The sequence below is a fragment of the Phaseolus vulgaris genome, chromosome 5 (assembly GCF_051622355.1).
Source record: "Phaseolus vulgaris cultivar YP4 chromosome 5, ASM5162235v1, whole genome shotgun sequence".
Lineage (NCBI taxonomy): Eukaryota > Viridiplantae > Streptophyta > Magnoliopsida > Fabales > Fabaceae > Phaseolus > Phaseolus vulgaris.
The window spans coordinates 3,343,648-3,370,070 of NC_143502.1; the positions used below are offsets into that span (position 1 = coordinate 3,343,648).

The window sequence follows — 26,423 nt, forward strand, 5'->3', positions numbered from 1 at the left end:
CCAACCACATTCTCCAACCATCTAAGATAGATGCATTATACCAACCGTCTGATTCTTTTATATGTCCATCCCAAACATTTGACTTGCAAGACTAATATCTTTCATCTCAAACTTTGAGCTTAATTTTTCTTTGAGATCCTTTATTTCATTTTTACATTGGTTTATAAGGATATTGTTTCATATAAGAGCAAGAACAACACAATATTTTCTTCTATTTCCAAGGTGACATGAATGATACATTATTTATTACGTCATTTTATTTTAATGAGTTAAAATTAAATATTTATAGTAATTTTAATTGTATATATTTATTTAAATAAAATATATATTATTTTATATTGAATGTAAAATAAGTAATTAAATTACATATAAAGAGAATAAAATAAAGAAACCTAATTTATATTATAAAGCATTAATTAATGTATAATTATTTTTAATGAAGTGATAGCTTTTTCCACTATTTTCTTTTCTTTATACAGAATGATAATTTCAAAATATAATTAATGAAAAAAAAAGTCAATGAAATATGTGCCAAATCACAAATTCACTATATACATATATATTGACAGAAAGTTATAAGCTTTCAATAAGAATTTAATTCGAAATATAATAATAATAATTAAGTTAGTCTTAATAAAATTAATAATTAATCAACTTTTTTAAAAACGTGAAATAGGAATAATTTTGGTATGACAAACATGCCCTTTTCCTCAGGAAGTTGACTAACGCCGCGTTTCCTTAATCTCCTTCTTCCCTTACCAAAGAAAGTGACACACAAAAGCACGTTTCGAATTCCACCATTCCACGCAAAACCAAATTTGACAAGCATTGGTGTACTCGCCCACATAATTTGTTTGTTTTGTTAACTTCTCTTTCAATTCGTTTACCAAACAGCTAGATTTGAGGTTTCTTGCTTGTTTTTGTGTGTGAATGCTGTGAAGATAGAAGTGCTTGAAAGAATATAGTTGTTGTTGCTCATAGAGGGTTGTATAATCGCTTAATCATGTCATCATTATTACCCCGTTGGATATTCTTGAATAATTTGTAAGGTAGTGCTGTGTTTTTTACTCGATGCTGTGATTGGTGGGGTGTTTGTTTTAGTTAGAATTTGACTTTAAAGGTTAGAACTCGCAATCTTGAATGAGGTTTTTCACTAGGATTTGGGGGGTTATTGGAAAATAGAGAGATTTTGTTGGCAAATCTGTCAGAATTTGTGGGGTTAACCATTGAGGTGCTTTGTCAGTCATATTTGGAAGGAAGATGGTTGGAAGCATTGCGAATGCACATTCAAATTTTTCTCTTCTGAATGTAAATGGTGGTAGTTTAGAAGAGAAGGTTGATGAGATACGTAAGCTTATTGGGAAAGTGGAGGGTGATCCATTAAGAATAGTTGGAGTTGGAGCTGGTGCTTGGGGTAGTGTGTTTATTGCTATGTTGCAGGAAGCTTATGGTAGTTTAAGAGAAAAGGTTCTGATAAGGATATGGAGAAGGCCGGGAAGAGCTGTTGACAGGCCAACGGCTGAGCACTTGTTCAAGGTGATCAATTCAAGGGAGGATGTGCTGAGGAGGCTCATTAGGAGGTGTGCATATTTGAAATATGTTGAGGCTAGGTTAGGTGATAGAACACTTCATGCGGATGAGATTTTGAAAGATGGGTTTTGCTTGAATATGATAGATACCCCGCTTTGCCCTCTGAAGGTTGTGACAAACCTCCAGGAGGCTGTGTGGGATGCTGATATTGTGATTAATGGCTTGCCATCAACTGAAACTCTAGAGGTGTTTGAGGAAATTAGTAAGTACTGGAAAGAGAGAATCACTTCCCCTGTCATTGTATCCTTGGCAAAAGGTGTAGAGGCTGAATTGGGCACTGAGCCCCGGATTATAACTCCAACTCTAATGATCAATCGAGCAAGTAAGATGCATTTACATTTATTTAGTTATCTGCTTCCTTTCTTTCTATCTTCATTTCTGCTGGGCAATTTAAAACATATCTAATGCTAAGTTGGTTCTCTTTTAGCATATTTAAATAGTTTTATTTGAATTTATATGGTTCTGACTAGGCCAAATTTCCTGTTCCTATTTTGGTTTCTCTATTGCACTGCCAAAACACTATCAACTTTTGCTTGTTCGTGGAGACATGCCTAGTTATATGATTTCGGGTTAGTGTTTAAGATAGTCTTTGTTATAGGTGGTCATTATCTTTATAACTGTTTTTAGGCAGTTACAATAACTGTTCAATTTGCTGTGACAGTTTTGCTAACTGTCACATTATTGCTGCAGTAATCTTAACTTGCTATGCACTCTTCTTAGAGTGTATATAATAAAAGTATATTGTACTGAATATTTCATTAATAATAAAATCTATCCTCTTTCATTTTCTGTCTGGATATTGTATTATTTCCTAACATGCTTGTGAATAAGGGAATGAAATACAACCAAGGCATAATTTTGAATAGTCAATGCAATCATGGAAAGGTTGTCCATTGTCCTGAAGAATTCAACCATTGATTGCCTTTTTAAAGTACCAATTATTCCCAAATTAATTGATTAAAAATGACCTGACCATGTTCATAAAGAAATTGTTTTCTTGTTCTCCCTTCTCCCCATGTTTAGATGCTCGGTAAAAAACTTGAGTCGTTGTTTGAATATGATGTGGGAACTGTAAGAACCGGTGGCAACTGGACATTGTTGCCTTTCATTAGCTTTTTTTTTTCTTTCTGCTTGTGGTTTTTTTCCTTGTTGCTGCTTGCAACTTTCCTTTGTGGATTTTCCTGCCACTTAATAAAACATTTGGCTGGTGCATGATCTCATTAGTTGAATTGACCTGTTCAGTCCGGTATTTAAAACATTGATTTGAAGGATTTAATCCTTAGTTAATGGGAAAGTAATTTGTTGTACAAAAGGAAATAGGGAAGCATATTTTGGGATGTGCAATTCAATAGCTGTTTAGAAGTATAGAATATTGCGATATTGGACAAGTATGTACAAGAGCTACATAAAATTTTTGAATTTCGTGATATCATATTTGATCCTGATGTGGCATCTCTGCATTGTTTCACTATCTTTTGAAGCCATTTTATGTCTACTCACATCCTCTACTATTGTCCATTTGTGCCTTGAAAAACAATTTTTACACAACTAGAAATTTAAATTTTGAAATCCAGTAGTTTAAAATATGGGTTATATTTTCTGTCTAGATATATATTACATGGCTTTGTTTTATAAAAAATTATATGAGCTCTAAAGATTTTTTGGTTTACTGTTTTATGTCGAGACAAACTAAATCCGAAGCCTTTCCCCTAAATTGGAATAATTGCAATATGTGAATAACAAGATAACAATTAGAGCTTTTTCTTTGAGATTGAGTTTTATAAATTCATGTGAGTTAAATATCTTTGTTGTAATCTCTGTATGCTGAGAGTTACCACAAGCTGCTATACAGTGGACCATTTGATGTTTGATTGCCCTAGCAGTAGACCAAGAGATCTGCTTGTTTCTTTCAAAATACTGAGATAATGTTTAATAAAATTTGAAAAGGGATTTCTGTTCTTGATACACACCCATAGTTGATACTTGATACGTTATGCATAATTGATTTTCGTTCATTGTCACTTTTTTGGCATTCAGTAGAAGCTTATGTAATTGAACCTTATAATAGCAGAAATATTTTATCTGGAAAAAGTCTTGATATTTTTTCTGGAGTGCTTATTTTTGTAATGGTGCCTGAAATCCATATTTTATCAAGTTCCCATCATTGCCTGATTTATTTGCAGCTGGAGTACCCTTGGAGAACATTCTTTATCTTGGAGGACCCAACATTGCCTCAGAAATTTACAACAAAGAATATGCTAATGCTCGGATATGTGGAGCAGAAAAATGGAGGAAACCATTGGCAAAGTTTTTGAGGCAGCCTCATTTTATAGTTTGGGATAATGGTGATCTTGTTACTCATGAAATCATGGGTGGTTTAAAGAATGTATATGCTATTGGGGCTGGTAATTTCATCATTTTCTTCTTACATTTTTATACACTATAAAGAATAGCTTAATAGAAGCAGTAGATAAATGCTACTTTAAGCAGGAAATAGATAATATCAGCTGTGGTTTTATTGAGTCAGGGGAAAATATTGTCTGTATATTACTATTATTTTATTTGAGTATAGCAAAGGGGAGGAGAGAGAAATGTAAGTAAGAGTGGCAAGTCATCATGTTTTTGTTAGCATTGTGTGGACAATTTATATGTAAAATCCTTCTTATTATTAGATAGTGGATGCATCGCACCAGTGGCAATTTTTTGGCTAGAAGATTTCCTGGTTCCTGCTTTCTGCCATCTTGACTCTTTAGCATATTCCTTTTTTTTTTCTTTTCCATTGAAGAGTGTAGTTTAATGTATTAACCTTTGCCTGATATCACTTGGGAGGTCTTAGAGACTAAATATTAGGTGTTTATATTTCTGAGTGGTGCTTGATGTTTTGAACGTTGAATTAATTTTCTGCCAGTTCGAGCAACCTCTTTTAATATTATCACATTTAATAAACTGTATTCATGCTATTTCTATTTAACAGGAATGGTAGCTGCTTTAACAAATGAAAGTGCCACCAGCAAATCAGTATACTTTGCTCACTGCACTTCAGAGATGATTTTTATCACTCATCTATTGGCAGAAGAACCAGAGAAACTTGCAGGGCCACTTTTGGCTGATACTTATGTAACTTTGTTGAAAGGTCGAAACGCATGGTATGGACAGAAGTTGGCCAAAGGGGAATTGAATCTTGAAATGGGTGACAGTATCAAGGGCAAGGGGATGATTCAGGTATAAATTTTGTGCATTCAAATTTCAACATGTTTGTGACTTGGGAATAATTGTTGTCATGCTGTCTGGTAAGAAAGAAGAAAGAATTGGTCATAAATATACATTTGATCCCTAAAACTGTTATTTTCTTTATACTAATCTCCAAAGATTTTAAAGAACAGTCTATGACTAGGATTTCAGCTGTTTGGGGTCATTTGCGACAATGTGACCGCATCAGCTGCATGTTTTACAATTTCAAGGATTGCAATTAAACCACAACTGCTACTGTAATCACAACAATATAAAACCTCGGCAGTCTCTCTATTTAATTCTTAAAAACTTAATAATTACAAAATCACGTGCTTTTAGTCCTTCATGACTGGCGAGGGACCAAATACGTTGTTTTTTGTTAAAAATAGAAACTGAAAATGAATAAAATTTAAATTTGAATTAAGGCTCTGTTGGACAAGCTTTATCTATAAGCACCTGCAGAAGAAAAAAATGTGAAGGAAAAATGTAATAATCTTGCTTCATAACCTAGGAATTTTTATTGGTTTTTTAGGATAAATACTTGCTATTCCATTTTAGGAAAGAATAAATATAATAGCGAAGATCTGAAATTATTATTTCAGATTATAGGGAAGATCTGAAGTTATTTTCAGATTTTATTGAAGGACTTTTTTCCTTTTCTAATATCCTAGAGATCTGCTGATTGAAGAGAGATGGATTTCCTTTTTTCAGCCCTTGGTCTTCTATTTATGTGTAGCTAGTTGACCAACCAAGAGGGAAGCCAACTATATATTGCAAATGGGTGTTTACAATTTAGTATAATTCAGATGGTTCCCTGGAGCGCCCATCTGGTAGCAAAAGGGTTCACGCAGAGATATGACATTGATTACTCTGAGCCCCGTTGCTAAGCCAAAGTCCATACCAGTTCTTTTATCACTAGCAGCCAATTTTGACTGATCCCTACATAATTAGATGTCAAAAATTCCTTCCTCAATGGAGATTTAGAGGAAGAGTGTATGGAAGCCCCTCCAGGATTTGGAGAAGTTTGGGACTAAAGTGTGTAAGCTGAAAAAGTCTTTCTATGGGAACAGACACTAGGGGCTTGGTTTGTGAAATTCACCCAGTTTACTAAAAGTCAAGGGTACACACAAGGACAAGGTGATCGCACAATGTTCTTCAAACATTCACAAGATCTGTATATTAACAGTATATGTGGATGATGATATAATTCTTGTAGGAGATGATGTGTTTGATTTGAAATGAACCGCTCAAGACCTCCATGTCAAAAACATTTGAAATCAAGGACCTAGGTTCCTTTATGTATTTTCTTGGTGGGGAGGTTGCTCATTTAAAAAAAGGGGATTATGATGTCACAAAGAAGTATGTTCTTGATCTTCTTAAGGAAACAAGAATGAGTGGTTGTAGACCAGCCGTCACTCTGATTGATCCCAACCAAAAGTTTTATGATAAGAAGGAAGGATATACAGTTAATACAACCCAATATCGTAGGCTGTTAGGAAAATCGATTTATTTATTGCATACACGTCTATACATTGCCTATGCTGTAAGCTTAGTAAGTTAGTTTATACATTCACCATCTCAGAGGCATCATAAAGCAGTATGTCAGATCCTTAGATACTTAATATCTACTCCAGGCAAGGGTTTACTCTTTCAGAAGACTTCACAACAGAAAATAGAGGCTTGTACTCATGCAGATTGGACAGGCTCAGTAACTAATAGGAGATTCATTTCAGGATGTTGTACTAATGTTTTAGAAAATCTGGTGACTTGGCAAAATAAGAAACAAAATGTTGTAGTAAGGAGTTTTTGCAGAAGCAGAATATAAAGCTATGGCTAATGGGGTGTGTGATATGCTTAGGCAGAAAATAATTCTTGAAGAATTGCGGATATACAAATTTCAAGGAAGTTGTACTGTGACAACAGAGTTGCCATAATTATTGTTCAAAATCCTGTTCAGCTCAATGACACAAAGCATATATATAGAACTTGACGGACACACTTCATCAAGGAGAAGATTGAATGTGGAGCTATTTGGTTATTTGTTCCCTCTAAGAAACAAATAGCAGGTATTTTCACCAAAGGGTCCCAAGCCTAGTTTTGAATTGTTTGTAAGCAAGTTGGATATGCTCCGACTCGGGAGAGGTGTCGGATTATAGGAGAAATACTTGTTATTCTATTATAGGAAAGAATAATTATAAAATTGCAAAGTTCTGATGTTATTTCAGATTTTATTGTTGAAAGACTTTTTTTCCTTTTTAATATCCTTAGATCTGCTGATAGAGGAGACTCCAGATTTTATGGATTTCCTTTTTTCCAGCCTTTTCTATTTATGTGTAATATCTCTACTGATGATTATCAATGCAGAAAATAAAGTTTTACTCCTAAAACTTAACAAAAAAATAGGAACTCTAAATGAATAAAATTTTAATTTTAACTAAGTCTCTGTCGGTCAAGCTTTATAAGCACTTATATTAGAAAAGAATTATAAAGGAAAAATGCAATAATTTTACTTCATAAACTAGAAGATTTTAACTTATTCTTTTAGCATTTCCCTATGTTGATATTCACCCATCCATAAACTAATTTTAGTTTATAAGAGAGGATAATTTCATTTATGGCTTAAAACAAAAAAATAAAGTCATATTTTCATGAATAAAAAGTATATTGTAGTAAAAAAATGAATATAATAAAACTTTTTTTTTTTTAAAGTTTGGACATTGCTGTTTGTTAATAAATACTCTGGTTTGCATGTTGTAGGGAGTCTCTGCTGTTAGGGCCTTTTATGAGCTACTTAGTCACTCCAGCTTAAACGTCCTAAATCCTGAAGAAAACAAGCATGTAGCCCCAGTGGAGCTTTGTCCCATCTTGAAGATGTTATACACAATTATGATAATAAGGTAACAGATTTTGCTACCTCATTGTTCTCCTTTGCATGAAAAAAAAATGTGAGAACTGAATTCAGTTTTTTAAACTAGCTTTTTCAACAGCTTTTGACCTTGGTCTGCAGGGAATATCCAGCCCAGGCAATTCTTCAAGCATTAAGAGATGAGACCACGAATGATCCCCGTGACCGCATTGAGATTGCTCAAAGCCATGTGTTTTATAGGCCATCTCTTCTTGGTCATACCATTTAGTGCATCTTCGATTTCAGTCATCATACTGAACATGCACTTAGAGCATCTCTTTTCACGTTTCCACAACTTTTTCTGAAAATCTGACAGGGAGAAAACGTTGGGTTGATGTTCAGAGACTTTCTGAACACCAAATCAAACACAGCTGTAAAATGTTTGTTTTTATGTTGACAAGCTTCAAACAGCAGTTTAACTCTGGCACTAGATTGGGATGATGAGGGAAAGTACATCAGAACAGTGATCTGAAATACTTCCACAATCTCATCATGGGTGAGCAAGTCAATTTTGGGATTTGGTAATGGTGCTTGTAAATATCACTGTTTTTTTGTCATTCCCATTACCTAGATAATGATTTTGCATGCATGATAAACTTTTCCTTTTAGTAATAAATGATTTAAAAATATATTTAAATGACATTTAATGAGTTGATTGTAGAATAGTTTACAGTGTATTAACCTTTTTAAAAAGAAAATAAATTAATATATCTATGGAGAGTAAAAATGAAACAAATTATATTGTTTTGTGGAATTTTTGAAGTCTAGTTCTGAATCAATCCCTACCCGATAACATAGGCAATTCTTGAGAATATAAGATTTTAAGGCGAAACACTGAGTTGAGAGCCATACTACATATTATGGATATATCTTAAACCATATTAAGGGCATTACTTCTTTCACCTCCATATATTTTGTTATGCATTTTTATAAATATGAAACTTTCTATTTTGTTATTTCTAAATTGTACTATTTTGAAGTTACTTTAGATTTCTGGATATAATTCTGAAGTTATTTTTGACTTATGATTGTATAATCTGAATTGTATAATCTGAAAGTTATCTTTGATTTTTAGATTATTCAATTTAGAAATTATTTTTCAGATTTTGTAATCTAGAAGTGTTTTTTAAGATTTTTTTTTAATTATGTAATCTAAAAGTTTTTTATAAGAAAATAGTGACTTTTGAATTGTACAATTTAAAAAAAATTTAAGTAAAAAAAATAAAATATGACTTTAGAATTGTATTATCCGAAATTTCTTTTGGATTGTACACAAAGACACTTTTAATTTTTAAATTACACAAGAAAACGATAAAATTAAAATTTACATAATTATGAAAGTAGATGACGAAAATATGAAAGTGGAAAAGAAAACAACTCCATGTTAAATATAAAATATTCAACAAATTTATTACTAAAGTCCAAAATTACCTCAAAAAATTGAACCTAAAAAAATATGAAGCTGCCGAAGGAAATAACTCCATATTAAATATAAAATATTCGACAAATTCATTATTAAAGTCCAAAATTACCTCAAAACATTGGATCTCAACAAAAATATGAAGGTGGATGGAGAAGGAAATAACTCCATATTAAATATAAAATGTTCAACAAATTTGTTACTAAAATCCAAAATTACCTCAAAAAATGTGGTGGATTCACACTTTTAAATTTTAGGATTAAACATGTTTTTCATTTTTATTCTTATACTGTAATGTGAAATTATTTTTGTCCCTATCCAAATCTTTAGTAAAATTTAATATACTATTAGGTGTAGAGAACAATTGAAATCACAAAAAAGAAATAAAAATTTATCCAACAGGTTATTTATATGATGAACTTTTTATAAAAATCTTTTTTTTTTTTAATTTTAACACTTTGTTTATAAGCTCTTGTAAATATATTATAAATCCTTAGATAATACCTTTAGATTCAATTATAAAACCATTAAAGTATAAAAGTAAGGTACAACAAAAAACTAATAAGTTCTATCTATTTAAAAAATAGGTTCAAGTCGTTTAATAAACTAATTTAAGACAACTTAACTAAAAAATGTAAAAAAGTATTAATAATAATAACACAATGTTTACATTAATACTAGTTATTTTCAATGACACCTTTTAAACTGAAAAAAAGAAATTTATTGATTTATTGATTTTAATATAGAATAAAATTTGTTGATATAAATTTATATTATTGAAATATTACTTTAAATTAATATTTTATATTTATTAAATTTATATGAACATCAATTTAAATTAATAATAACAATAGTAATATATTAAAAAATATTATTAAATTAATAATTATAATTTTATTAGTAGACACAGAAATAAAATTGTTTTGAACATAAAAATAGTTAAATTAATATATAAAATTAATTTTTTTTTAAAATTTCCAGAACCTTTGGACTGATTCTATTTTTGGTATAACTTTTCAAAAAGGTTTTATTAAGAAAAACAATTCTATTATTCTTATATGGTAATAATATCAAAACTACACTAACTAGCAAAAATACAAGTGCAATTTGCCGTTATGTGTTTGCAATTTTTCTTATTATATTATTTTATTTTAATAGGTTAAAATTATTTTGATCTTCATTTTATATTTATTATTTTGTATATTTAGTATGTAATCTATCCATTAAATAAAAATAATATTAAAATAACAGTTATTCCATTACAGCGTTTTTGGAGGTGGAGAACGGCTCTGTAACAACCAAAATTTCTCTTTCTGTATCGTTAGTGTGGTGAAAGTGTGACTGTGGGAAAGCTAGGGTTTCACACGCTTTCTCCCTTCTCAACCATTTCTAGCTGTCGCCCTTGCCTTCCACCTGAGCTGCACCCGCCATCTTTTTCCGGCAAGCTTTTCCGGTGACCCATAACAGGTTTTTTATTTTCTCCTTTTAATCTCCTTTTTCTCGTTTATTTGTTTTTCTCACTTCTTGTTGTCACTTTGGCTATTCTTGTTCTTCATCTGTTCAATATTCTTGTGCTTTGCCTATTTCAGAGTTTAGTTCTATTTTTTAAAATTTCAGAATTTAGTTCTCTGTTTTGCTTTTTTGATTTCATAAATGTTGTTATATGCATTTTTTTTTATTAATCTTATAATGTTGTTTCCAATTCTTTACAAAATTCACACTCGTCTATATATTTTGTTTCCCATGGCTTAAACCGTGTAGATGGCGTTTTTTTTGGCTTATTGATAACCCTATTAATTTTATTATAAAAATGGTCTGGTTGAAGATAATTTTTTTTTATTGCATTACATTTATTAGGGATAAGACTAAGAAAATCCCTTTGCACACGAATGATTAAGGCTTTGTTCAGGATGGTTTCGGTTTATCTTATTTTGAAATTTGTAAAACGAAACTCAGTTTTAACTGAATTTTCACTTCTATCTATTTTTAGTTTTAATTTTTTAAAATGTTGTTGCAAATCTTCAGCTTGCTCAGAGCCTTACCAATATCCTCCAAATTTTTTTACCCAATCGGTGAGGTTTGGTTCTTTGGTTCCCTCCCCAGACCCATTAGAATCCTGGAAAGCACCACAGTGTGTCCCGAATCCGTACTGTTTAACATAAACCTGTAATTACAAAATCAATTGGTAAGTCCCCTGGAATTTTAAATGCAAAGGTAAAAAATCATAAAGGTTTTTTACTTCTAAGATCGCGAGGCCTTCTGTGCCCTCGAATGGGAATCAAAGAGGGAGGGAAATTGGGGTTTGGAGAAGGGATTGGGAGATTTGGACATTAAGAAGAAACTGTAAAAATAATAAACTAGAATTGTGTCGTTTTTCAATAAAATTTCCAACTCAGCTCTATTTACTTGAAACTTACAACTATACCTAACTGGGCTGCAATAATCTTTGTTGCTAGTTCACAACCTATTTTCATTTGGAAAACCCAGTTTTTCCAGGTTTTTAAACTGGTTTTGACTTCGTTTTAAACTGACCTATAGCTGGTTTTCTGAACCAAAACCTTTCACCAAAAACTAAATTATTTTCCAAACCAAACTAGTCTAGAACTTTATTTTGGTTTGGTTTTCTATGCCATTTCAAAACTTCCCTGTAAATGTGGTTGACATCCATGGTGCTTTGCTTTTAAGACCTTGTGACTTTAGGTTTATTAGATGCTATGTTAATTTTTATAACTTGTTTGAAAAGAAAGCAGTTGATGAAGAGAGTTTGTTTACTATGTTAATGAAGGGAAAAATGGAGGCAGAAGTGGTGGACGCAGAGCTTGTGTTGCCAAACTATCTTAGTTTTAAGAGAGTTCAGATGTACGAGAAATATCCAAAAGGCCAAGCCAGAGGCAGGCACTGGAAACATCTGAAGCAGATAATTCAAGCTGAGAATTACCAGAACTACCCTCCTGATGAACCCAATTGTGAGCTATTAGTCCTGTTCTCTGTACTTTCTAAGGAAATTAATTTAGTTGTTTTCTTTGGAAAAATAATGAAAAATGAACAATGATTGAATATAAAATAGTTTACATTCGTAATCACTTTAGTACCTTTGTTTTTACTAACTGCAGTGAGTTATACTGAGCTGTCTAATCAGCATAGCTTGCTGCGCAAGTTATTTTTTTAGTCAGTTATGCCAAGCTGTGTGATACGGAATATACTGTATGGACTTGACTGTTAGTATAATAGACTTAGTACTACCTCAGTTAGTAATGACAGCTGTAGAGTTAGTTTCATCCTATAAATACTCCCTTTGTAATCAGATCAAACAGAATAGAAAAATAACAGTTCAGTTTATTGTATGTTCTCTCTTTCTCTATCTTCTAGTCTGTGCAAGTTACGAAGGCCATGTAAATACATGTACTTGTACTTTAAACAAATGTACTAATTCAAATTCTTTCAGTTTACTTAAAATCCCTCTTTCAATTCAACTTAGTTCTCTTTTCTTCAGAGGCTATGTAATGTATTTCAATATTGGCTATTTGTATGTTTGTTTGCCACTAACCTGTGCCATCCTTGCCAATGAATTCTAGTTATATATTTTAATATGGGTAATCTTGCAGATGTCAATATTGAGTCACCTCCATCTATGCATCCCTGCAAGAAAGTTTGTGATATAACTGGCTTTGAGGTATGTTGTGATCTTTATTATTCTTTTCTAATTACAATGATCTGATCGATTATTACTAGTAGCCCATCTGGTGTTTGTAATAAAAAAATTACCCTAAGAGTAAGAGTTACAGTTTTAAATCCTCTACAGAATTTGTGAAATTAATGTCTTAATTATTTATTTTCACTTGTAAGTTGTCAAATTGCGATCATACTCATAGTATCATTCCATTCCATGTGTTTTCCACCCTCTCCCCAGTCTCCAAGCTAGATTAATTCTCCCCGAGATGATTCTGCTACTCTGCTCTCTTTCTGTAATTGATAGGAACCAATTCAAAGAAAACAGTAATTGTATTATTGATTGAAAAACAAAATCTATATTACAGAAGAGATCCCCTGTAATCCCAGAGCTAATGCACCTCAGAGGAGAGGCGACTCTCTGCCCAACCCCTCAAGTTTCTATCAATGATTCCACTTCTCTGCCCCCATTATCATTATCTAATAACTGCACCACACTCACATATTTCTCTGTCTTTGTTAGCTTAGTCATTCATGGCATCGCCCTCTATTCCTCCTAGTACTGACCTTCTGAATCTTCGGTCCATGTGACACATGTTGGCCAAATGCAACAATGGCCACATTACCCCTCGCTTTTTTTCCGCAAAGAAACATTGTTCCGGGCAATGATGCGAATTCGTAAGAACCTTGGGAGAATCATATCGCAGAAGAAAATATATCTCACTAGATTTCCGCACTTCCAATTCAGAATTGGTTCCTAACACAATCATTGCCCATCTGAATGTCTTTGTTGCAGCTGGGCTTGTAGGTTGGGTTATGCAACTTGCTTTGTTTGTGTTTATGCTAGTGTGTTGTGCTATTTTCCAGGGACCCAAGCTTTATGTTTTTTCAATTATACCTGATTTAGGATTTTTTAATTTGGAAAGTACAGAGAAGCCAAGATTAGATTCCTTGCAGAATGTGGAAGAGGAACGTTTTCAGCTTCGCTAATTTAAAAGTTAAAGTTTGTTTTAAGGTTCAATTTTTGCGTCTTAGTTAGTACACACTCAAAAATTAAAGATTCGTTTTGGAAATATAGATAGTGTAAAGTATTGTATACTACGTAGTTTATCTCCTCTCCATAATTCCCATTTTTGTTCTCATAATAATCCAAAGAGAGAAAAACACTGCAAAATATTGAACAACGAAAACTAAATCGAGATCATGGGATAAAGCTCTAGTATTCATTGGAGAAGCTTGTTAATTGAACTTGCTGCATGCTAACACAAGAATTTATGCATGTATATTGGTGTGAAATGTGCTTTTACCTCTGTAAAATCAATTTTAGTTTTTATGGTGATGATGATTACATGTACTGGGGAGTTAATTAATCAGTTTATGCTGCAGGCACCTTACCATGATCCTAGAACTAATCTTCGGTACGCAAATACTGAGGTGTTCAGAACCATCAGATCGCTTTCTAATGATCATGTTCAAAGATACCTGGCTCTAAGGAACGCAGCAATCGTTCTTAAGTAGTCCTCTTCTCTATTACCATTTTTTGAATGAAATCTTTTAGCATGTGAATGAGTCTACTATCACGGCATTCTCTCAACTCGTCTAGTGTCAATTCAATCTGTCACCAACTTTGTCTTGCCTCATATTACTTGATTGCAAGATTTGTATTCACAAATAACATTGCCGGTTGGCCTTTGAATGAAATATGCTGCATTTACCCAATCTTGTTGTATCTTGATCTGTGTTCTACAAATGATAAATATTTATTAGTATAATCATATGATTGAAATTCATATAATAAGTATTTTTGAATATATAAGTTATAGTTTGAATTTACAATGAATTAAAATTGTGATGAGATTATTTTTAAACTCAAACGGATGGCTGGTTAATGTAGCATAAAGATAAAAGGAGAGTATCTTGAAGACAATCTTTTGGTTAGTTGCAGACCTAGTATGGAATGAACTTCTCAAAGAGAAGAAAGAGTGAAGTTATCTACTCTAACAATGTCATGCTACCATGTCAAGTTTGTTTGATACCCTTTTTTTACTGTATATCATGTGCAAAATAGTTATTCATTTTGCTGATAATTAATTTATGTAAAGAGACTTCGGAAATAATCTTTAAAGAGTTCTTTATATTAATCATATAAGATCTGATCTCAAAATTTTGCTTTGTAATTCCAACTCAATTCATTTTAAGAGATCCTAATTCTCAGTGTGACACATTGTTTTTATAATTTTGTAAAAGTACTAAAAGTCATAATAAAGTAAAAAAAATGATATTTTGTAGTTATTCATGAAATAACTATATTCCCTATAATTTTGTAGTTATGTCATGATTTTATCCTTTTGTTTTTATTGAATTTTGATTGTCCTTTGATAAAGCTATACGAAGGACATGATTCTTAGAACAAACAACGTAATTTGAAAAAGACTCGTCAAGTTAATAAAAGTATATGCATAAAAAAACTATATAAGAGAATGACTAATATCTATGTTTCTCTTCATGTTATAGGTATGTTATTAGAAAAACTTTGTTTGACACTCCTTAAAAAAAACTACATTCACAACCCACTTTAATAATATAATCATATATATTAGAATTTTAAATTAAAGATTAAAATAAATATTATTAGAATATTATTTACTATAATAAATATTATTATTTACTAAAATAAATATTATTTCAACTTAATAAGTTGAAAACCTTATTTCCTATATATTATTAGAATATTACTATAAACCCTTTAAATTTGAGATCAAGATCATTAGGAGGAATTTTAAGAAAATAAAACTAATTGTATTAATATCAATTATGGATTTTATTTTAAATAATATTAACGAAACCACAGATGTTTGTATTTAAAAAAAATAAAAAATAATTTAATTCAATATTAAATATTATAATTAAATTTTTATAAAAGAATAAAATTAAAAATATATTTTAACTATCTTTTCTATTTTTTCCATATAAGAAATATTGAAAAAAATAAAAGTTAAGGAAACAGTCGTAGAAAAGTTATTTATTATATATAAAGAAAATAATTATAATTAAGGTAACTTTAAAAAATCATTGTATAATACTATTTAAAAAATAAATAAATAATAGCCATTAAAACAATTTTGTTTTATAAAAGACTAAAATAAGAAAAAAAAAGTATTAAGATCAAAATAAATAAAAAAACATGCAAATTTAGTGCGAATATATAGACAAAAATATAAACAAAAGTTTCATCAAAATCAAAAGCGAAATTTTTTTTTTATTAAATATATATTTTGTCTTTTGAATAAAATTGTCAGCTATTAATATCTTGACATAAAAATTTTACGAGAAGGTGCAATCGTTACCGCTGAAGAAACTATAAAACCCCGTCAACGGCTGAGAGCCACCGCAACTTGAACGCCGGCGACTCCGCAGAGAAATTTAGAAACGGACGAGAAATGTCGCTTGTGGATTACGCTTCCTCTTCAGACGACGATGTTCCGGAACCCACTGAAGAAGAACGGGAGAAAAAGGAAGAACCCCAACCACCTCCTCCTCCTCCGACTCGTTCTCTGTAATGCCCTTTTTCTTTGCTTTTTCAATAAAGTTATTCTAATTGCTTTATACTTTTTTAAGTTTTTCAGTTCTGCATTTTATTCCGTAGAGTTATATGAGTTATTTATTTTGGTAATATACCGATAGTTTTTTCTGTATTCATTCGCAATTTTAATGTTGTGGTTGGCATTTTTAGGTTTAGTGTCAATGGATTACTAGCTGTTAATGTTAGGACTTTTTATTAATTCTTGTATTACTTTCTACTTTGTTTGACGGACAATGATATACAAAGAAGGGACTATGACCATCAGAGTGATGTGGATTGCTTGAAAGCATAGCCATTAGTGAACAATAGTGTCACAGTAGTAGAATCCAGACCGAAGTGATAAAGGAAAATGAGGAGTGATTGGGGTGGTTATAGAATTACATAGACATGGAATTGGTTTAGTGGTTAGCTTAAATCACTGGAGGGGTATAGAAGGTGAGGTGAGGGAATTCGGAATTGTTGCTATGGGAAAATTGAAAAACGTAGTAGTTAGTGTGGGTTTAGCATGGTGGCGTGGGTAGTGTGGAGTGGCGGTTTGGAGCGGCCTGGCAGAAATCATGAAGAAGACAGTGTTGGTCGCATAAGGAAGAAGAAGCCTTGAGTCAGCCTGACTCAACTCAATACTGTTTCTTTTTAAAACCAAAGGGTTGGCTCATGCAACCTGACTCAAACCCAAACAGCTACATCAGAAAATAAACCTAACACACCCCCACCTCAACCTCAAGTACCTCACCTGCAGCCTCCTCTGCTTCGTGCATTCCACGCTGCTGCAGCCTGATTTGGTTCCAGCACAGCGGCACTGTTGTCACACTACAGCACTGTCCCACCGTCGCTGTCCTGCTGCCATCATGCCACTGCAGCCACCTCTAGTTCTGCTGCAAGTACACTTTTAGGTAGAATGATGACATATAAAATTTCTTGGTTCACCTATTCCCCCTGTTAGAAAAGAGGATCAAGGTCTGCCAAAAGATGAACCAAAAGCTTTGTTAGTATGCTTAAGAAGGAAGAGGGGCCCTAACAGAATATTTGTTAAGACAGATGGGACAGTCAGGAATCAGTTAGAGATACGAAGGTAAATAGACCCTTTCTAGGATAAATAGACCCTTGAAAAAACTATGCAATTTTCCTAGAAGAAAGAGGGAGGCGACAACATTGTAGGAGTGTGTTTTATAACGAAGCCTTTGGTGTTTACTGGGTTTGTGTTTAATGTTAGAATTCACTGTGGTTTATTTCTTTTTAGCTTATCTGTGAAAGAATTTTCATTTAAGCTCTCTTGTACTGTACTGCTATGGTTTCTTCAAGGGTCTGTCTATGATGGGTATTCAGAGAGAGCGCAGAGCCCTTTATTGATCATATAATTTAATTTTTATTTTACCTTTTTTCCCAATCTTTTATGTGGATACTGTACAATGGTTTTTTATGGGAAACTACAAAATGGAAAATTTTGGTAAAAGGTGTCTCAAATCTAGAAAACCATTCAAGCGATTATTAAGTCAATAAGTAATTGCTCATTAACCTCTTCTAAAAATCTTAAACCAGTGGAGTGGTTACTTGTTCCTGAGATGGAAATGTTTTTCTTAGAATTCTATATTTTTCAATTTGCTTTTCCATTTCTTATTCTTAGATCTTACCCATGTATCTCTTTTAATTATAATTTCATTCTCTTGTAAAACATATAATGTTTACTTTTTTCATGATTTTTGCTTAAGATACATGTTAACCATAAAAGTCCATCATAACTGCATCAGTGAGCTAGATCCATAATCTGCTTTCCTGAAAAACGCAAAAAGAAAGAAAGGACCTGGAGATAAAGGGCATGCTTTATATATGTGTGCGTGCAGTGTGCACACGTGTGTGATTTTGGAGTCTTATGCAAAGTGTCAACCATCATAAACTATTATAGAATTTCACCTTTCTGGATCATCATTGTCCTCTAGTCTCAATATGAATGCTTTTTAATATGTAGGACTAAATCTGGATCTTCATCAAAGCAGCAGCTAGAAAATAAACCTCATTCATCTCTTCCTTTAGAGGAGAAACTTCCTGATGCTGCTCTTCTTTTGGATGCACCCACAGTCTCATCAAATCTGATGAGTGCTAGTGATCACTTCTCTCGAGTTGCTGCAGCTCAAGCTGAAAATGCTTCGCGGAAGAGAGACTCAAATGGAATGGCCTCCTCCACTGTTCGTAGTAAAGTTCCCAGAGGAAACTTGCCTCATTCAAGGAATGTTCCAGAAACCTCTGGTGGTATCCTACTTCCACCACAGATCAGTGGAAGGTTCGTGCTCATTTGTTAACAGATAGTGGTCTGCTTTTTTACTAATTTGTTTATTTATTGCTACTTGTTTTTAGAAGTTAAGTTTGTTTGATTTAAATTTTATTTCAATGATAAGTAGATCTTGAATTGATGCATGGGATCACGTGAGGTGAATTTGCACACGTTATGCACTTATATTGAATTTTAAACGAGCTCTGCCTATCTGTTTATAATCTGGTTAATACTTGCATTTTCGCTTTTTTTATTGTTTTTGTATACTTGTTATTTTAGTTTTGTTGATATAATGGCCAGATTTTAGCTTAGAAGCCTACTTTAAAGTAAGCCCTTTTAAGCAGGCTAACAAACTACTGAACAGGCTTAATAGGTGTAAACTTGTACGTAGGTTCATTTAAATTAAATATATTAACAAACAAATATGTAATTTCAAAACATTTTTGTAAAATTTAATACAATAATGATACATTCTTATACTAGTTATTATTATTTGCTTTGAAAAGCCTACAAACCTAACCTTTGTTAATAATTTGGCCTAACTTATTTTGATAAATAGGCCTTACTTGACATTGGCCTAATGTAAACCTCTAACAAGCATCTTGGACTATTCCTATCCCTGGTTGGAGTTCTCCAAAAATTGGTAAGGAACCCATCCCTACTAGAAACGAGGCAATGTCAAGAAAAAGAGGCAATGGCAAGAAATAAGGATCTTATCTAGGGAATCATTGGAGTAGAGAGAAGTAAGTCAATTAACAACAATCTTGGCTTCTTAACCATTCTTTGTGAAAATCATATTTACTACTCAACTCATGATCACCTTGCATGAAAGAAATTCTATGCGTACTTTTGGGAGTTTGGTTTTGGATGGAAAGGTAAGAGAGGATTTTTTTATTTTTTTTTCATTTCTAATAAACATTATATAATTTAATAATTTTTTGAGGTGAAACTAATATGGTAGATTAGCTTGAATTTGATGTCCTAATCTTTTACTAATTGTTATAAATGTTAAAACTCTTAAATTTAAAAAGAGATGGTTTCCCTTCCTTTTCCTTTCCCTCCAAACCCCCACTCTTTTCAGAAACTTTGAACTTTGACAAATGCTTGAGTAATCCTGTCAACCCTTTGATTAATGTTAACAGAATATCAGAAATAAAATATGATTTGCATTCCCCCTATTTGAGATGAATACAAAAGAATAGAAAATGAATTAGAGAGCTTGATTCCCCTCTCTTGAGTTCTCATATTTATAATGATATTGGAAGTTCAGGTATAATGAATGAGAGGAAAGAGAAAAGAATGACAAAAGTCACACCTAGAAACTAGGTACAACACAAAGTATATAGTAGCTTTTCAATAAAGTCTATATTAAGATGACCTATTATGATACTCCCCCTCAAGCTGGAGCATGCAAATTGTATGTGCTAAGCTTGAAACGGATAAATTCAATTCAAGGTCCTCTCAAGGATTTTGTTAGCACATTTGCAAGTTGATCATTGGATCCGATAAACTCAGTACATATTTCTTTGGACAACAACTTTTTCCAAACAAAATGACAGTCAATTTCTATGCTTTTAGTCCTCTCCCGGAATTTTGATTGGAAGCAATGTGGATAACAACTTGGTTATCACAATACATCTTCATTTGCAGAACTTCACAAAAATCTAATTCCTGGAGGAACTATTTTACCAATACAAGCTCACTAGTGGGAGATGTCATTGCCGTAATCAGCAGCAGTTGATCAAGCAACTACATTTTGTTTCTTGCTTTTCCAAGAGATAATATTTCCTCCAATGAAAACACAATATCCTATAGTGGAGCGTCTATCTATAGGAGAACATGACAAGTCAGCATAACAATATCCAGAGATTTGGGTATTCCCTTTATCTTCGTAAAGTAGACATTGTCCTGGAGCCTTTTTGAGGTACCTTATTCCAATGATTAATACAAGGATTCTGCATGAACTAACTTAGAACACCAACTGCAAAAGATTTTACAGCTTAACGACTTTCAGTCTATGACATTTCACTCGATGGCACTTCAGTTGACTCCTCGTTGGTCATAGCCTTCCATAGGTAGCCCTTTTCAAGACATCAACAACCAACTTTGATAAGTACTCTAGTACTTGGGAAACCCACCCTCGAAAACTAACTATTCAGGGGGGAGAACCAAACACTTAAATACTTCATCAAGCATTCCACTCTACTTGATGTAAGACTTAGGCACTTCATAATACCCAAGTTATTATGAAATTTTTTTTGGTTCAAGTGTCTTTTTTGGTAGCATCAACTCTTATACTTGGGTCACTTCATTTCTATGGAAGGTGTTATGCCTAAACCATCCAAAATCCATGTTATGGTGGATTGACCAATTCCCAAGTTTTTGTGTGCTTCCAATGAAGTTTTTTTGGGTTGACTAGTTTTTATCGCATCTGCAATTCAAACCCAACATTAGATGAAAAGTCAAGCTGATAAAAAAACGTTGTGATGTTAGTTATGATGTCAATGACTAGGGTTTCTTACCACAAGTTCTCTACGCACTTCTGTGATCTCTATCAAATTATTGAAAGGATAGGTCATGTAGCTTTTCGGCATGCTTTGTTTACGTCCTCCTAAATTCGTGCTTTTCATTGTTCTTTACTGAAACCACATAAAGGACCTCTTCCTATTCATTAGATTGCGTTGTCTCCTTCGGCTCAATCACCATGCCCTTGTACAACCTTTAGCAATTTTTCAATCCATGTGGGATTACTTCTCAATATTTGGTTTTAGTGAAGTAGTTGGGACTATCTCATGATTATACTAGCTAGAAGAAATGGGATGATATTTATCCTACATTCCACCTTGAGGACAAGGTGAAATTTGCAGAGGAGGGTATCAATAAAGAGCCTATTGTGGTGCATCTGATGGGGAACATAAAATCAAACCTGATTAATTCAAAAGTCGATGGAGGCAGAACCAAGAGGACTAGTGTAGAGCTCATATGCTTCGAAGACTAACTTCAGAGAATAAAATTATTATTTCAATATTAGATTCTCTTTTTGTTACTTTAGACAGACTATTTGTTACTCTTTATTCTAATTCTGTTATTTTGTTCCATCAAATGTGGGTGATCATTGATGTAAGGGAATCCTTGTAAACGTTGAGTATTAATGAATATGGCGGGATGAATTTCAGTAATATATATATTTTTTTTATAGTGTTCGTAACCGCTGGAGATCATATGTCAACTAAATATATGATTAAATTATAGTATATAAGTGAGTGAAAACCTTATCTTGCAAGCCGATTTTGTGAGATTGAGTTAAGTGTAAGTTTACTTTAGCAAGATTTGTTGAGTCTATTATACCACCTACTATTAGATTATCCACAAATATCTAGTCTCATGCTCGAGATGTCTATTCTCGGTATGAAGAGATATGTTAGAGATCCCTTATCGACTTGAGATATGTTCCATTTATAGGATAGGATATAAATGGATGTAAACTTCACCATACAAGCCATTTTTGTGATATTGAATTACATTTAAAATTCAATCTCTAAGAGTAACATTGGTTGCACATACCGAAGTGTATGATGCATTAGAAATATTGAAAATTTGTTTGGTTTTATTTTTAAGGGTAAGGTTGTAGGCTTAACCTAGTAGTCGTGGATCTAATCCTGAAAACAACCACTCTACTTGTGAGGCTTAGGGTATGTAAGATACTTTCCTTGTACCTTACCTGGTTGGAGGCTTGTGCACTAGGCCATCTTTTTTCATTCGTTTTTCCTTCTATGGATAACTGTGCTTAGAAAGGCATTGGAGGATGTTACCTATTAGAGTTCTATGCTTCCTAGAAAAGTTGAAAATTAGTCTAAGTCACGACAAAGTGTGACAACGGACCTGGTCATTGAGCCGGTTGAGACATTAGGTCAATGGGCCAATAGTACTAATAAACTCGGTTGATCTAGTCTGCATTAGCAAAAATAAAAGTAAAAATATATTATATATGTCTAACATAATTTGACAAATCTAACCTAAATTTAAATTTTTTATCATAATAAAGTACTAATATATGAAATGGCTAATAAAGTTCAAATTTCAAAATATCATTATGGTCGGACCAGTCAGTTTAGATTTAACAAGTATGCAACTATCACTTCCTCCAGACATGCTACAAATCATCTGCATACCCTAGATGTATCTGTTCGAGACGCATATGATGTCAAGCGATAATCATTCCAACATCCTAATCTTTTCTTTTACTGTTTTGTTTTAGGCAATGCTGAAGCTGACTTAGCTGAGATACTAGTTTCTCTGTTCTTCAAATTCTCGTCATTATGAAATGTCTTTGTCTTTTCTTTATATTGAGTGTATTCATGGATTTCTGATTTTATAATTTCAGGCAAAACGTTGTTACAGAAGACATAAGCAAGCTCTTTGTCAAAAAACACCGCTAACATTTACGAAGTAGAAGTTTGCATAATGAAATGAGTGATGGGTAAGAAATGTACACCTGAGGATGTGGCACTTCTTTACCAGCTTGAAAGTGCTTGCTTTTGTAGAATGTGTACTCGTTTAACTTTTAAGCTTGTTTATATCCATAGGTTGTATTTTTGTCTAGTTGATCATATTAGGTTGTTAACCCAAGCTCAGCCAGGTAAAAGAAAATGAAGCACAAAACCTGTTATGGGTTATTTGCTTCACGGCATATGAATTGGGTTTGCAGTTATAATTTAGGATTGTTGAGAGTACTATGGATGATATTTTCATGCTTTCTTAAGTTTTATAAATATTTGCAGTCTTGCAAGGAGACACTTGCATAAATTCCTTTAAAATATGTGAACTTATTTGTCTTTCAATTATCATTCACATTTCCTTTAGTTAAACTGTGATATCATACTTCATTTTGCATGACGCTCGTTATGCTCTTATATAAACATTGCTATCACATCCTCACACCCCTTATTCATGATTCCAAAATATTCAGATATTAGAGTAGCGCACTCTTTGGTAGCATTTACCTTTTGCTTACGCTTGGATACTCACAATTGAGCACCATAAAGAGTTAGGTACATTATCCTGCCTTTTTTTTTCCTGCAATCCCCATAATTTCTAATTCCCATAATTTCTAATTGCACTTCATGCAAGAATAATTGATCTTTTCTTCTTTATGTAACATTTCGTGCGTATCTCTTCTCAGATAGTGTGTCTTTGTTTGAGTTTGTCTAAAGGGAAGAGTTGTACTGAAACATATAACTTTTCCAAAGTTAACAATGGGAGCACCACAAAGTTTTTAAGAAAAACAACTTTAATTTTTCATCTAAGAGATCATTTATGTAACTTGTACGAAACATATCTTCTTGACAAATAATATATCGTCTTGACAAACGAAACTAACCATTGTCTTGACAAACGAAACTAACCAACATTTCATGTAACATAAAATAGAGTTCATGGATTTGCCCTAGATATCAATAGATCCATCAAGAAATGATTTTTTATTTGAAACTGATTAGAAAAAAAGGGAAAGTATACTAGAAAATTGTAACATAAAATAAGCATATATACGTTCTTACCATACAAGACTTAACTCTATTTACATTCGTTTAAGCATATCACAATTTTATCACACGTAATAAAAACAACAAAATTAAGATTCAAATTGATAAATTTTTTATTTTTTTCAAAATCAATTATCGTCGATTAATTAATTCGAAGTTGATTAATATAATACAAATCAATGAAATTTCTACAATGAATAAACTCATTGAGTTTAGTTAAATTAGGTTTATTCAAATAGTTTTTATTAGCATAAATCAATTATTAAGATTCAAATGTCATTAATAAATTAATTTAAGCAATTTGATATCTAACTTCAAATTAATCATGAAAGCATGGTAGAGTTCAAGCTTCCATAGTGGAATGGATAACAATAGATGAGAGAAAAGAAAAGGAACAAAACATAGAAAGATAGAAAGAAAAAAAGTAACTAAGAGGGAAAAAAGAGCTTCCACGTATGAAAATTAGAAAAATATTAAGAGCTACTAATTCTAGATTCATTTATCTATTTACAAGAAGTGATTAGTGATACACCAACGAGCTTGATCATGAGCTTTAATTGCAATTGAATCGAATTACAAATGTTTTAACATTAAATCTCACATAAGTTTTCCAAATTTGTTTTAATTTCAAAAAGAAATCTTAGCAAAAAAAAATGTCAAATTCAACAAATCACGTCCTTTCGAAGCTCCAGACACGAAGAATTCAATGTAAAAAAGAATCAGTAAAAATAATGTTTGAAGCTAAATTTAAAGGAAAAATATTGAAGAAAGGTTCAATAACTAAAAATATTATACTAAATTAAAAAATTATGTCAAACAATCCCCATTTATATATTGTAATGGCTAGAAAATCACAAAAATATAAACAATTGAATATATTAAAAGTCAATTGAAGATACAATAAAACTTTAAATGTGGGTACAGAATATGAATAATGAAGGGGCATTATAAGAAGTAAAAAAACAATATTTACAAACAAAAGTAACATAATGATGTACATCCAAAGAAAACAAAATACACAATAACTTAATGATCATTGTTATCATTATTATCTAGTCATTAACATTATTATTATTTAATATTATTATTAAATATTATTATTATTGTTATTACCTATTGTCATTATTTTTATAATTATTGTCATTATAACCATTATTATTATTACTATTGTCATTATTTCTATAATTATTGTCATTATAACCATTATTATTATTACTATTATCATTATTTTTATAATTATTGTCATTATTATTATTATTTCAATATTATCTTTATCATTATTATTATTAGAACGAGTACAGTATCACATTAATGAAAAATACCTGGAATATGATGAAAAACATTATACTCAATGTAAGAAATGGTATGATGTGATTACATTTTTTTTAAAAAGAGAAAATTCTTATAAAATTAGAGTTTAAAGAGCAACAAAATTAAGAATGAAATAAAAAGTTTAAAAAAATAGTGAAACTAAATAAACAGAATATTTTATACTTCTTTTTAGGACATGAGTGTCTAGTTATACTGTCTATTGGATTAAAGCCTTTTATTATTATTAGACTCATGTTATTTCAGATTTTTTTTTAGCAGAAAGATGTTTTTCATTGTTGGTTTAAAAGAATTTGTTTCTTATTATAATCATAATAAAAATTTATACAATAGGTTTGAATTTTTAAAAAATTAATGTATTTTTTCTTTTTAAAATTATGTTAAAATTTTCATAAATCCAACAAATATTTTTTGAATTGGACACTTCACAGATACGTGTAGTACGGGTGTCGGTGTCCAATATGTGCATCTGACGTGGAAACGTCATTTAAGAGAAGTGTTCGAGTTTCATAGCTTGTAACTCTATACAGTAGAGTTGGATGCTATAAATAAACATTTATACTCAATCAACATATCTAATACACAAGATGTATTTGACATATCTTGCTTTGTGTTTTTGTTTTTTCTTGTCTCTTAAAATTCTGATTCACAATCAACATTACATTAGTTATTTCATTGTTCTTAGGACTCATTTCGACATTAAATGGATAATCTTCATCCATTGTTAATGATTAGTTCTTGAAAGAAATATGGGTATCACTTCGAAGAACATGAATTTCAATGGAAAATAGTTTCAACCTATAGAGAACTAAAGGGATATGGGCATCACTTTTTGATTCTACCTAATGTCAGGATAGATTATGAAAATGAAACAATGATTCTAC

General features: G+C 31.8%; 3 protein-coding genes across 5 annotated transcripts; all 3 read left to right on the top strand.

Moving 5' to 3' along the window:
• Nucleotides 1–664: 664 nt before the first annotated feature.
• On the top strand, nt 665–8,315 carry LOC137834854 (putative glycerol-3-phosphate dehydrogenase [NAD(+)] 1, cytosolic). Of its 2 annotated transcripts, none has more exons than XM_068643075.2 (5): nt 665–1,912; nt 3,774–3,995; nt 4,565–4,812; nt 7,579–7,718; nt 7,829–8,315. In XM_068643075.2, the coding sequence occupies exons 1-5, from the start codon at nt 1,261–1,263 to the stop codon at nt 7,953–7,955; spliced, it is 1,389 nt and encodes a 462-aa protein (XP_068499176.2). In that variant the 5' UTR covers nt 665–1,260; the 3' UTR covers nt 7,956–8,315. The 2 variants fall into 2 exon arrangements, with proteins under 2 accessions (XP_068499176.2, XP_090158956.1); XM_090302830.1 differs by lacking the exon at nt 665–1,912 and adding an exon at nt 2,031–2,159.
• A 2,066-nt stretch (nt 8,316–10,381) lies between these two features.
• LOC137834855 (chromatin-remodeling complex subunit) lies at nt 10,382–14,534 on the top strand. Of its 2 annotated transcripts, XM_068643077.2 has the most exons (4): nt 10,382–10,613; nt 11,932–12,112; nt 12,752–12,819; nt 14,202–14,534. In XM_068643077.2, exons 2-4 carry the CDS (start codon nt 11,938–11,940, stop codon nt 14,331–14,333), a joined length of 375 nt encoding a protein of 124 aa, XP_068499178.1. In that variant the 5' UTR covers nt 10,382–10,613; nt 11,932–11,937; the 3' UTR covers nt 14,334–14,534. The 2 variants fall into 2 exon arrangements, with proteins under 2 accessions (XP_068499178.1, XP_068499177.1); XM_068643076.2 differs by lacking the exon at nt 10,382–10,613 and having other exon boundaries at nt 11,905–12,112.
• A 1,516-nt stretch (nt 14,535–16,050) lies between these two features.
• On the top strand, nt 16,051–23,508 carry LOC137834856 (uncharacterized). Its single transcript, XM_068643078.2, has 3 exons — nt 16,051–16,371; nt 18,365–18,676; nt 23,052–23,508. Exons 1-3 carry the CDS (start codon nt 16,256–16,258, stop codon nt 23,104–23,106), a joined length of 483 nt encoding a protein of 160 aa, XP_068499179.1. The 5' UTR covers nt 16,051–16,255; the 3' UTR covers nt 23,107–23,508.
• The last annotated feature ends 2,915 nt before the right edge of the window (nt 23,509–26,423 follow it).

Bases quoted from the DNA above. Each gene is read 5' to 3' on its own strand.
- LOC137834854 (XM_068643075.2), top strand. From the start codon at position 1,261: ATGGTTGGAAGCATTGCGAATGCACATTCAAATTTTTCTCTTCTGAAT. The intron at 1,913-3,773 runs GTAAGATGCATT...ATTTATTTGCAG, and splicing joins TCTAATGATCAATCGAGCAA to CTGGAGTACCCTTGGAGAAC. The intron at 4,813-7,578 runs GTATAAATTTTG...TGCATGTTGTAG, and splicing joins AGGGCAAGGGGATGATTCAG to GGAGTCTCTGCTGTTAGGGC.
- LOC137834855 (XM_068643076.2), top strand. From the start codon at position 11,920: ATGTTAATGAAGGGAAAAATGGAGGCAGAAGTGGTGGACGCAGAGCTT. The intron at 12,113-12,751 runs GTGAGCTATTAG...GTAATCTTGCAG, and splicing joins CCCTCCTGATGAACCCAATT to ATGTCAATATTGAGTCACCT. The intron at 12,820-14,201 runs GTATGTTGTGAT...TTTATGCTGCAG, and splicing joins GTGATATAACTGGCTTTGAG to GCACCTTACCATGATCCTAG.
- LOC137834856 (XM_068643078.2), top strand. From the start codon at position 16,256: ATGTCGCTTGTGGATTACGCTTCCTCTTCAGACGACGATGTTCCGGAA. The intron at 16,372-18,364 runs GTAATGCCCTTT...TTTAATATGTAG, and splicing joins CCTCCTCCGACTCGTTCTCT to GACTAAATCTGGATCTTCAT. The intron at 18,677-23,051 runs GTTCGTGCTCAT...TTATAATTTCAG, and splicing joins CCACCACAGATCAGTGGAAG to GCAAAACGTTGTTACAGAAG.